The sequence below is a fragment of the Zootoca vivipara genome, chromosome 12 (genome assembly GCF_965207765.1).
Source record: "Zootoca vivipara chromosome 12, rZooViv2.hap1.1, whole genome shotgun sequence".
NCBI classification, from domain to species: domain Eukaryota; kingdom Metazoa; phylum Chordata; class Lepidosauria; order Squamata; family Lacertidae; genus Zootoca; species Zootoca vivipara.
The window spans coordinates 14,843,074-14,856,069 of record NC_142595.1 but is presented as its reverse complement, the minus strand read 5'-3'; the positions used below and the strand labels follow the sequence as shown (position 1 = coordinate 14,856,069).

Here is a 12,996-nt window from a genome sequence, read left to right as displayed (position 1 = left end):
AACTGGACCATTCTTAGAGGCACCACTGTACACTAACAGATAAATAATAACAACAAGCACAGTAACTACACCCACCTTCTCTGGAACCACAATAAGCCCAGAACACCACCAATTCCCATTTCTTCCTTGAAGACCTCAGTGATAGGCATGCCGGCATAGATCAGTTCCTGGCCCCGTTCATCACAGATGCTAGTCATGAAAGAAGCTGGCTTCCGAATCAAACCAAGCTCCTGAAAGTTGAGTGCACAAACAAACAAAGAAGTTGTAAAAACAACAACAGAGAATCTGATCTAGACCTTGCGGAGGTTGCAGACCTGAGCTTGAGCAATTTTGTGTCAAACTGCTGGTGGGGAAGAACAAACACTCTTCCAAACAAAGAATCCCCTCCATGTAGAAACAAGGCTAGAATTCTTATAGAACTGTTTTCTTTGTAAAGGAAATGCTTTTATATATTCAGTTCAGAAAGGTTTGTAGAAGGCATGTTGTGGACAGGGTGGGGAAAAACCAATGATTTAAAAATAATAATAAAAATTAAAAATCAATTTGTAAAATTTAAATCAGATTTCTGTGATTTAAATCAGATTTTTTAAAATAAAATGCTTTTGGAGGGGAAATCTTTCTAAAGATAGTTTTCTATTTAAGTTACATTATAGTCCAAAGGCTATTCATCAGGAAATAAGGATTTGTTTTAAGTTTTTCACGTGTGCTAAAACTCAGTCTAAGGGTTTTTTGTTTTTGTTTTTATAAATTGTTTAACCAGATCTGTTAACAAACGTGGATACATATGCTATAATGTTATTGCTTTAGTTAAGTAAATTGTTTAAATGATGTTCAAATTATTATTTTTCTCCTTACAATAAAGCACAGCAGAAAAGTTGTCCAAATATAAGCAGTTAACTCATTAAACCTCACAATAATTTCATAATTATCTGCCAATGTATTTCTAATAGTATAACCAAATCAGTATTTTTTGATACAAAATAAAAAAATCATTCCAGCAGCACCTTAAAGACCAACTAAGTTTTTTATTTTGGTATGAGCTTTCGTGTGCATGCACACTTCTTCAGATACACTGAAATAGAAGTCCCCAGACGCTTATATGTAGAGAAAGGGTGGGGAGGGGTATGGGTGATTGACTAACTGATAGCTGTTGACGACTGTAAATGACTGCAAATGGTCTTTCATGAAAAAGCAAGGGGTGAGATGGCTGAAGATCGCTTTATCATGTATAATGAGATGAGAATCCAATGCCTCTGTTCAATTTTTGATATAACGGTAAAAACTACTCTGAATATTATTCCAAAAATGAAACCTTCACCTGGTTGTGAATATTAAGATTATACCAGCAAGAATGAGTCTTTCTGTAAAAAAAGGATTTAAATCAAGTCTTACTAACTTGTGATTTAAATCGTGATTTAAAACGATTTGATTTAAATCGAATCCACCCTGGTTGTGGATAATGCAATTGTCCTTTTGCATCCACCAATTTCTCTCAGCATAAGTTTATGCAAGCTTTCTATAAGTACATAACACTTGGATTGTGTTATTCCAAGAAGCCATGCACATAGCTGCCAAGTCTCCCATATTCCCCGGGAAATTCCCGTTTTTCCAGCTGTTCCTAGCTGAAAAAATGGATTTTTTTTGTTTTTCCCTGGTTTATTCTGGCGCGGCGGCCATTTTGGAACTGGGTGGAGCATGCTCAGAAGCAACTTTTGATGCTGCTCTGCCCAGTTCCAAAATGGCTGCAGTGCGACTTCTGGCACGGCGGCCATTTTGGAACTGGGCAAAGCAGCATCAAAAGTCACTTCTGAGCATGCTCCGCCCAGTTCCAAAATGGCGGCAGAGCTACTTCCGGTCTTCTACTTCCGGCCCGCTCCCTTATTTCTCCGACAGCAACTTGGCAGGTATGGCCATGCATCCTCCAAGCTTTTTCAGTAACCGCTTGGAAAAGAGCAGACCTACCCTCGCCCACGAGTAATCCATTGGCACAGTAGGGGGAGGCACTTCCTGGGCTGGTTCAATCACTCCCTTGGAAACCAGATCTTCGTACACTGACCTGAAAGAAAGACATGGATATTAGTGGCACAGAAATGGTAACAAGAAGAATTGCATACGATAGAAGAATGACAGACGAAACTAATGGAATACGCAGAATTGGAGAAGATGACAGGGAGAATTCGAAACCGACGGGACCAGAAGTTCTTGAAAGATTGGACTAAATTTGAAAAATATCTGAAAGACAATTGTAAACAACAACTCACGCTAGTAGGCCTGCAGGAAGTTTTGTAAGGAGAATTATATGAAATATTACAGAGAAAAATTAGGAGATTAAAATGGGTTATGTTTATTAAAAGTAATAGCGAATTAAGGAATACAGTGGTGCCTCGCTAGACGAATTTTCCGCTATACGAAAAGGTTTTGCGATCGGAGATTGCCTCGCAAGACGAGGTTTTCTATGGCCGCCGCTTCATCTTGAGACAAAGATATGAATGTGAAATGATGTGTTAAAAAATATGCAAAAAAACCCCCAATAAAAATAAAAATATTTTTTAAGAAAAGAAAGACATGGAAGAGGCTATGTGTTGGCCTGTTACAGCTTGATGTTTGTTTGTTTGTTTGAAAAAAAAATTACTTACTGAATCACATCGCCCAGCTCGTCAAAACTATGCGGTACAAAGACACCCACTTCCTTCAGAGCTTGGTTCTTGGCCACCGCGGTTTCAGATGCCTGATTGGCACAAGCTCCGGCATGGCCAAACTGCACCTGTTGTAACAAGGATAGATGGGTCTTTAGCAGTGCCAGATTTACTTATAAGCTAAACAAGCTGTAGCTTAGGGTCCCACTCTCTTAGGGGCCCCAAAAAAATTCAAAGGGGAAAAAACTGGATGTACATTTGCAAAATATAAGATAAAAAACAGATAAAATAAAACATACATACAGCAACAGCGTTTTGTGTTGTGTAGGCTCCTCTGATGCAAGTCATAGGCCCCGCCTGCTAGCCTGCTCCCTAAAATATCACTGGTTTGCTCATCTCTATATATAGGGTGCCCACATTCTGCATGGACTGGTTGCATGGCAACATGTGCAGATGGCTTTTGATACCTATTAGGTCCGTAAATTACCATATAGCACATATATTCAACACAAAAAACAGCGAAAATTTGTTGTTGACAAAGGACAGCTGGACATATAAAGGGCCCCATTACCTTCAGTAGCTTAGGGCCTTGGTGCAGTATACCTGAAGGAGCGTCTCCACCTCCATCACTCTGCCCTGGACTACTGCAATGTGCTCTATGTGGGGCTACCTTTGAAGGTGACCTGGAAACTACAACTAATCCAGAATGCAGCAGCTAGACTGGTGACTGGGAGCGGCCGCTGAGACCACATAACACTGGTCTTGAAAGACCTACATTGGCTCACAGTACGTTTCCGAGCACAATTCAAAGTGTTGGTGCTGACCTTTAAAGCCCTAAACGGCTTCGGTCCAGTATACCTAAAGGAGCGTCTCCACCTCCATCGCTCTGCCCGGACACTGAGATCCAGCGCAGAGGGCCTTCTGGCGGTTCCCTCGCTGCGAGAAGCTAAGTTACAGGGAACCAGGCAGAGGGCCTTCTCGGTAGTGGCACCCGCCCTGTGGAACGCCCTCCCACCAGATGTCAAAAAGAAAAATAACAAACCCCGGCAAGCAGCGCCCGCCGATCTTCGTGTGACAGGCGGTGGGGAATGCAGGCAGGCAATAGAGCAAGCGCCTGCCTGCCTGCCTTCCCCGCCGCCAGTCCCCCGGTGCTTCGTGCAGCGCTGCTGGGTGCCGACCCAGCAGGCCGCTTCCTTGATCTGGCGGCCTGCCGGGTCGGCGCTGATCAGTGCTGCGCGGAGCACCGGATCGAGGAGCCGGCATGCGTTCTAGCGCCCGTTTATTTAACGGGCTGAAGACACTAGTAAATAATAAATTATTATTAATTATTATTATTATTTATTAAACCTAAAATCCGGCCCTGATCTTTAGCAAGACAAGTGTTCGATTCATTAAATTAATATCATAGCAAACAAATACTCCTTAATACCAGCTGCTGGAAACCACAGGTTTTTTTGGGGGGGGGTTGCTTTCGTTTTCGAGTCCTTATTGACAGTTTCCCGCAGCCACTGCAAGAACAGGATGCTGGACTATTGGCCCGATCCAAAAGGGCTTTTCTCCTGTTCGTATTTGGATGTACCTCGGCCTCATCTTCTCACAGAGAATCCAGCTGTCTCCTCTCTCGGTGCTAAAAGCTTCATCACACTGTTAACTTGCATCTAGGAGCCCTTTTGGCAGGCACCCCCAAACTGAGGCCCTCCCGATGTTTTGGCCTACAACTCCCATGATCCCTAGCTAACAGGACCAGTGGTCAGGGATGATGGGGATTGTAGTCCAAAACATCTGGAGGGCCGAAGTTTGGGGGTGCCTGCCTTTTGGGTTGCTGCCAGGCCTGCATTCCCAGTTTCAGAATCCGTGATTGTGACTGCCGTTTAATATAATCAGAGATCCAGCACTTCCAACTATAATAGCTAGCTTTTCTACCCCCATTCCATGTACCTCTGAAGAGAACATCGTGGCACAGGTCCCAATGCACCAGCAGACAACAGGCTTAGTGATCCGGCCTTCTTTAACACCCCTGCAGATCTTGTACTCCTCCGTTCCTCCAATCTAAAAAAAAGAAAAGGAAAAAGGAGTCAAGGGCAGCAACTCAACCCAAGTGGGCACAGCGCTCTTTAAAATAGAAAAAAGGTATTTCACCAAATCAGTCCCCACTTTTGCAGGTGAAATGGGACCACAAGGGCTATAGGGCTATAAAGAGAGCTACATTTTAAAAAAGACTACAACTCCCATCATTCCTAACTAGCAGGACCAGTGGTCAGGGATGGTGGGAACTGCAGTCCAAAAACTGCCAAAGACCCAAGTTTGGGAAACCCTGTATCAAGGGACGAAAGATCTGCAGATTTTGTTTTAATTTAAACATTTGTATGCCGTTGTTCCATTCAATGCAGTTTAAAGTAAACCCCATAAAATGAAAGGCCAGTGGGGTTGCTTTTTTTAAAGGCTACCTACTAGGGTGGGTCATAAAAAAAAAATTCGAAAATGTTTCCTCCCTTGATCTTATCTCAGGTGTATGGTATAAACATAGTCAAATTTCAAATTTGGGACAAATTGGTTAATATTTAGACCCTGCTCCTACAGATTGAAATTTTGCCTCACTACGAGTGATAAAAACATTGGAATTTGACTCATTTAAGTCTCAGTATGTTAAATTGTGAACTAATAAACATAAATTTTAGGTTTTATGTAGAGCAATAATAGTTGCATACTATTATTTTCTGCAATATTTATTTATTTAAGATAAAACATGTTGATAATTTACATGAAAAAAAACAATGGTTTTGAAAAAATTACAGTATATGGAACAATTAAGCAAACGGTGTACTAAACAAGTAAACATAAACAATAAAACGCCACTCATATTATGTGCTGCGTCAAAACATCACATTATACTTAATTACTTGGTATAAATTGTACTAAATGCTTACATTTTGTGTAATTAATAAAATTATGCCTTATGCAATATACACATTGTACATGTACACCATATTATATCATGCTAAAAATATGCTTTTATGCATTACACTAAACGTCTATTTTGATGCAAAGTCCTTCTTTGTCTCTTGTTTTGGGAATTTAGAGCGATTGTTCATTGTTCTTTTGATGGTAGCATCACATCTTTTCTCTCCAATAACTATCCTAGATGCTCTAGTAACCTCCTTCACTGCATGTTCAACCATTTGCGAATGGCACTATGGCACTTGAATTTTGGAATAGTTATTTTGGAATTTTGGATAAGATAAAGGGAGGAAACATTTTTTTAAAATATTCATGACCCACCCTACCTACAACACACACACACACACACACACACACACACACACACACACACACGTACCTTGGAAGTTGAACAGCTTAGTTCCCAAATGTTTTCGTTCCCAAGCGTCACAAACCCAGAAGTGGCTGTTCTGGTTGCAAACTATCTTTAGAAGCTGAATGTCCGATGGGGCTTCTGATTGGCTGCAGGACCTTCCCACAGCCAATCAGAAGCCGCACTGTGTTTTTTGAACATTTTGGAAGTCGAACGGACTTCCCGAACAGATTCCATCATAGCTGCCAAGTCTCCCATTGAAAAATGCGGGATCAGCAGTGGCCCGGCACCGGAAGTCGCTTCTACGCATGTCTGGACAGCGCTGACAGCGCTGCTTCTGGTGCCAGCGCTGCCCGATTTCCAGTGCCCAGACATAGGCAGAGCGGCACCCGAAATGGAGCCTCCCTGGCAGGTAGGAAATCAGGGGGATTTCCGGGATTTTTTTCTATTCGGGATAACAGCGGGAAACGGATTAAAATCCGGGGGTTTCCCGCGAAAAACGGGAGACTTGGCAGCTATGGATTCCATTCGACTTCCAAGGTACGACTGCGTGTGTGTGCGCGCGCGCACACACACACAGTGGTACCTCGGTTTTCTAACGTAATCCATTCCGGAAGACCGTTCAAGTTCCAAAATGTTTGAAATACTAAAACTCAATACGGAAGCCTCAATATGGAAAACTCAATACGGAAAACTCCGTACAGAAACTGCACGGCAAGTTTGACTTCTGAGGCGTGTTCGGAAACTGAAGCATTTACTTCCGGGATTACGGCGTTCAAAAACCAAGGTACCGCTGTATTTAAAAGATCTCATAGCAGTCCCATATCTTCGAAGAAAAAGCAGCTGCAAAATAAAATGCTTTCCCAAACCCCATTTGCCAAATGCCAGGCAAAATAAGAGCGCAAGGTGTCTAAAGGGGCTACAGAAGTGCTGTAGGTCAAGCTTCCTTCTGGAAGGAGGGGCTTTCGCAATAGTGGTGACACAACTGAGAAGACCGTGCTCAGCAAATGCAAAGGAAGGTCATGCAAGGACTCAAGTCAGGCTCCTCTGCGGCCAAATATGTGGTGTGCAGTGGAGCTTTAGGCATCCTGACCACACAAATCATCATGAAGGAGCGTCTCCACCTCCATCATTCTGCCCGGACACTGAGGTCCAGCACCGAGGGCCTTCTGGCGGTTCCCTCATTGCGAGAAGCCAAGTTGCAGGGAACTAGGCAGAGGGCCTTCTCGGTGGTGGCGCCTACCCTGTGGAACGCCCTCCCAACAGATGTCAAAGAGGAAAACAACTACCAGACTTTTAGGAGACATCTGAAGGCAGCCCTGTTCAGGGAGGCTTTTAATGTTTAGTAGATTATTGTGTTTTATTCTTCTGTTGGAAGCCGCCCAGAGTGGCTGGGGAGACCCGGCCAGATGGGCGGGGAATAAATAAATTATTATTATTATTATTATTATTATTATTATTATTATTATTATTATTATCATCATCATCATCATCTACTTCTAGATGAAATTCTCAGAGAGCCACTACCAGTCAATGTAGACAACACAGAGCTAGATGGAGCAACGGGACTTAAAAGGCAGCTCCGTATGTTCCTATGCGAAGATGAAGCCACATAGATACCATTGCCAAGTGATGCTGGAGATGGAAAAACAAACTTGAATGTACTCACTTCTCCTAACACCACTATCATCTTCACCCCAGGCGTGTCTTGGTAGCGTAAAACATGGTCCATGAAAGTGGAGCCAGGGTATCTAGGCGCAAGGGAACAACATTTTTTTTTAATCAGGTGTTTATGTTAAGGAGATTCTGCTGCTTAAAGAATATTGTACAACACAAACAGCCCAGATTTCAACTCCGGTCTCGAAGGCTCAACAATTTTTATCTACGGCAGGATTTTGGCTCTCTGTCCACAACAGAGCGGATTAGAAGAATTTATTCCATTACACAACACTGGGCTGCACAACTGGTGTGTGGGTGTATATTTTAAAAACAGAAGTACAATTCACACAACAACGATTTCCTTAAGGTATAAAACAGGTGAAAAGCATTGCGAATGTTCTATTTTACTGCCCATATCACGCAAAAATCTGGGGCAAATATTTAAACGGCGGCAGCAGGAGGTCCCATTAGCTAAAGCACGCCTCAGGTTTGAATGGTTTCAGGTTGAGAACAGACTTCCGGAACGAATTAAGTTCATAACCTGAGGTACCACTGTATTAGACTCATCTTAAAAGTATCTCCTTTTACGAACAGATGTCAATTTTATGCTTTGACTTGTATACTGTGTGTGTCAATAAAGGAGACGGACGGATTGATGGAACAAGGATTTCAGAGCAGACGGAATATCGCTTGGGCCACCGCTCTCACCTATCCCCACCAATTGCCACCCCTTCAAAGACGCCGTCTGTGGTCCTGGAGATGATGTTGTTGAGTTCATTGGACATCCCTCCTGAGCGGGAGACATAAGCTACGCTTCCGGGGCGGTACAGCTTAGATGCCAAGATGTTATCTAGCATTCCACCTGTGTTTCCGATCTTGAAGCAGCCGGGCTTGATTCCACCTACCTACAAACAAAAACGAAGGAGATGAAATATCAGAGCGGTTGTAGTTTGTGTGATAAAAGCTCAACCGTTTTGAAAATTCTCTTTTTCATAAAACGGGAAATTCAAATCCAGAATTTTTGTACATGTGACAAGGGATTTTGGCTATGCAAATCAGGCCCAGAGCCAATCACAGAGCATACCGTATTTGCTCCTAACTGATCTACCCTCAATTGGTCTTTCATCAATATAGCAGTAACAGATCCATCTGTGAGAGTAGAAGATATGACCCACAATATGGGGATATGATTCAGCCCCCATGTATTTATTTATGGCTTCACAAGATCCCAGATGGGAACAAAAAGGGCTAGGCGAAAACATCTGAAGGCAACCCTGTTCAGGGAAGTCTTTAATGTTTGATGTTTTATTGCATTTTTAATATTCTGTTGGGAGTTGCCCAGAGTGGCTGGGGAGGCCTGGCCAGATGGGTAGGGTATAAGTAATAAATCTATTATTATTACAGTGGAACCTCGGTTTATGAACACCTCGGTTTACGAATTTTCAGTTTACGAACGCCACGGACCCATCTGGAACGGATTAATTCACTTTCCATTACTTTCAATGGGAAAGTTCGCTTCAGTTTATGAACGCTTCAGTTTATGAACAGACTTCCGGAACCAATTGTGTTCATAAACCGAGGGACCACTGTATTATACTTTACCACTGTGCAGGAAAGAATTTATAGGTTTCCACATCAACGCAAGTTAAAAACAAATCAACGAAGCAGAACACGCCACAGAAAGCCATGGTTCCTTCCTTCTCTCACCGTTGCAGGCCCAATAATGGTGACGCCTTTCTTGTCTGCCATCTTGATCAACCGGCGAGTCAGCGCCTCTGGGATGCCTTCTGCAATGATGGCCACAGTGCGGATCTGCAGCCCAAGAGAGAATCAACACCGGCAATGTCTTCCTGGAGTCTCTCCCTCCTCAGCGATAGGGAGGATCAGAAAAGCATTTGGCAACTATCAAGGCTTTTTTAAAGCTCTTGGGTGCAGGATTTAAAAAATGAAGACGTTTCCTTAGAAATCCTAAAACCAAGACCTGTTGGAATCATCAGACAATTCAAAGCCTGCCCCAATAAAAGCTGGGTTTTGCAACCTGTATAAATTAGGCAAGTTAAATTTACGTTATTTACATTATTCTGCATAGCATTGCTTTGCATCCCTCTATGCAGAATAATGCTATAGCATTATTCTGCATAGCATTGCATACACACACACACACACACACACACACACACACACACACACACAGTCGTACCTGGAAGTCGAATGGAATCCATAGCTGCCAAGTCTCCCGTTTTTCGCGGGAACCCCCCCGATTTTAATCCATTTCCCACTGTTATCCCGAATAGAAAAAAATTCCGGGAATCCCCCGGATTTCCTACTTTGAAAATATCTCATTCATCTGGAACTGCCCAAATGCTACGGCTTTTCAGACCTTCTAAACTTGTGTATACTGATCATTTTGGCCAGGGGTGGGGCATGTGGGGAGAAGACAGTGCCCGATGGCTCTACCTCCTGACTTTTGTGTATTTCATGGAAGTTGTGAATGTGGCCCTTAGACACAATCAGCTATATGTGAAAATAGCCTTATGTAAAGCTAAAAAGCGAAAGGACCCCTGGACGGTTAAGTCCAGCCAAAGGAGACTATGGGGTTCTGGCGCTCATCTCGTTTTCAGGCCGAGGGAGCCGGGGTTTGTCCACAGACAGTTTTACGGGTCATGTGGCCAGCAGGACTAAACCACTTCTGGCACAATGGGACACCGTGATGGAAACCAGAGCGCACGTTTACCTTCCCGCCGCAGTGGTACCTATTTATCTACTTGCACTGGCGTGCTTTTGAACTGCTAGGTTGGCAGGAGCTGGGACAGAGCAACGGGAGCTCACTCCGTCACAGGGATTCGAACTGCCGACCTTCTGATCGGCAAACCCAAGAGGCTCAGTGGTTTAGACCACAGTGCCACCTGCATCCCCTAGCCCTAAGTGCACAGGGGTTATACCACAGGGGGAGCCAGCAGGTACAACCCCCCTCCACCCTTTGCAAAATTCAGTCTACAGGTGACTGGAAGCTGTGATGTAATTGCTTGCACAGGTACGGGATCATTTTTTGGGGGGTTTGCTTCTGTTCCGCCTCAGGACTTTGTCACAGATCCCACCAACTCCACTCCACACACCTGGGGGTGGTTCATGGTCTCCACGGTGCTGTCGTAGGCCGAGCGGAGGGATGCAAAGTTGATCAGAACATCCACTTCCGGGTGCTTCTTCATGGCGTCTGCCATGTTCTTGAAGACGGGGATGAGTATCTCTTTGTGGCCCCAGTAGAACTTCTGCTTGTGGTCCCCACTGCAAGGAAACGCATCACATGCCCCAACATTAATTATCTGCTGCAACAGAGAGATGTAGGTACACATGCATGCAAAAACAGTGGCACGTTCCCCAGTGTGGGGATGTGCATTACTGCTTTGGGCAACACTTGTGGAGCTTCTGTTGCTGCAGGTAAAAGGGACCTTCTTTTCCCGGTTCCATCTAAGCCTTAGTTCTCCCTGAGGTGGTCAATCTCCATCTGGTGTGCCAGACTTCAGGGTAGGGGCAAACATGTCTGAATGTCCATCCATACCACAGAAACAACAATCCCCCTCAGGGAGGGAGCTCACAAGCAGGAGAGCTCCAGCCTAGTCTCCTTTGGAGCAGGCTAGTTTTCTATGTACAGCCAGATGAAGCTAATTTACCTGTGGCTGAGTTTCCTAGGGCTGAGCAATATATTGACCTACTGTCCAAAACAGGTGTGAAGTTGTCAGGGTTGTAGTGACTACTCTTGAGTAACGACCTTCCACATGCTTGTCTTTCAGACGTTTTTATTGGTACACATTAATTACAGTGTAACGAACTGCTGATTCCATGTCTACCCGCTCGAGTCAGATTCCTGCACTGCCCCCCCCCCCGCGTTCTGGGCCAACATAAAAGCCTCGGAACTGACAAGCGCCTCCCTTTCCTCCTCCTCCTCCTCCTCAATTCCGGCGTCGGGGGGTACGGGTCTGACCGATTCCTGTCCTCTCTTTCCGCCTCCCTCTCTTCCTGCCTATGGAGCAGGGGCTCTTGGATGTTGCCAGAGCCCTGGCTCTCCCTCTCTGTTTCCTGACTCCCTCCAGCAGACCCTTCGCTCTCATGACTGCTGGGAGACGGGCTGCTTCGGATGGGGGGGGTTTCCTCTATAAGCCCTCCCCCTTACAGAACTCTATTACCGTGATATTGGTTTCATAATTTTTGACCTGGCAATAAATCATGAATCCGTATGTTAGGGCTAGGCGATATTATCGCCCAAAACCAGTTTGAGGTCCGTATTGTGATATCGGTTACGTAATTTTTGACCTGGCAATATGTTGCATGCAAATCATGGGGTGGGGGGGGTGGGTATGTGGGTGGGTGGGTGTGCTCTATGCAAAAATCACGATGCGGGGAAAACCATGAAGCCAGCCAATGCCTCTACACAGCTCCATCCTTATTTCAGATATTGTGATGTATTGTGATGACAAGCTGGTGATATATTGCGATGTTGAAAACAAGATATCGCCCAGCCCTAACGGGAGCACAGGAAAGAAGCGGAATGAAACAGGACAGGAAAGGGGCAGCTATGCAAATGTAATGGGTGATAATGAAATTCTACCAGAGGGCAACCAGCTTGCTAGTTTGTGGGAAGAAGCAAGACATACATGCATGTCAGAGATTCTACCAGTACCAGGGTGGATAAAAATCAATGATTTTAAAAAAATGGATTTTTTTTAAGTTAAATGGTTTTCTTTTTATTTAAATCAGATTTATTTTTTATTAAAATTGGATTGTTAAAATAAAACGCTTTTGGAGGAAAAATCTTTCTAAAGATAGCTTTCTATTCAAGTTACATTATAGTCCAAAGGCTATTCTTCAGGAAATAAGGATTTTTTTCCCCACGTGTGCTAAAACCCCATCTAAGTTGTTTTTTAAAAACCATTTAACCATTTAACCACATCAGTTAACAAACATGGATGCTACAATGCTACAATGTTATTGCTTTAGTTAAATAAATTGTTTAAATTGTTACTAAGGAAATGATTATTTTTCTCCTTCCAATAAAGTACAGCAAAAAAAAGTTGTCCAAATATAAACAGTTAACTTATTAAACCTCACAATAATTTCATAATTATCTGTCTGTGTATTTCTAATGGTATAACCACATCAGTAATTTCTGATGTAAAAACTACTCTGAAAATTTATCATTCCAAAAATGAAACCTTCATCTGGTTGTGAATATTAAGATTATACCAGCAAGAATGAGTCTTTCTGTAAAAATAAAATGAATTAAATCAAGTCTTACTGACTTGTGATTTAAATCATGATTTAAATCGATTTGATTTAAATCAAATCCACCCTGACCAGTACTATATAAACCCCAGCACCAGGTAATGTCAAATG

The 12,996-nt window shown here is 43.4% G+C and overlaps 1 protein-coding gene across 4 annotated transcripts in view; it reads right to left on the bottom strand.

Annotated features, from left to right (window-relative positions):
• ACLY (ATP citrate lyase) overlaps positions 1 to 12,996 on the bottom strand; it is a 61,155-nt gene that overhangs the window by 6,830 nt on the left and 41,329 nt on the right. For all 4 annotated transcript variants that reach the window (XM_060281101.2, XM_060281100.2, XM_088655560.1 and 1 more), the window contains 8 exons: positions 10,722 to 10,890; positions 9,313 to 9,417; positions 8,314 to 8,510; positions 7,616 to 7,697; positions 4,575 to 4,685; positions 2,637 to 2,764; positions 1,963 to 2,056; positions 76 to 230 (listed from right to left, as the gene is read on the bottom strand). In XM_060281101.2, coding sequence (XP_060137084.1) covers positions 76 to 230; positions 1,963 to 2,056; positions 2,637 to 2,764; positions 4,575 to 4,685; positions 7,616 to 7,697; positions 8,314 to 8,510; positions 9,313 to 9,417; positions 10,722 to 10,890 — 1,041 coding nt within the window. The remainder of the gene's footprint in view (positions 1 to 75; positions 231 to 1,962; positions 2,057 to 2,636; positions 2,765 to 4,574; positions 4,686 to 7,615; positions 7,698 to 8,313; positions 8,511 to 9,312; positions 9,418 to 10,721; positions 10,891 to 12,996) is intronic.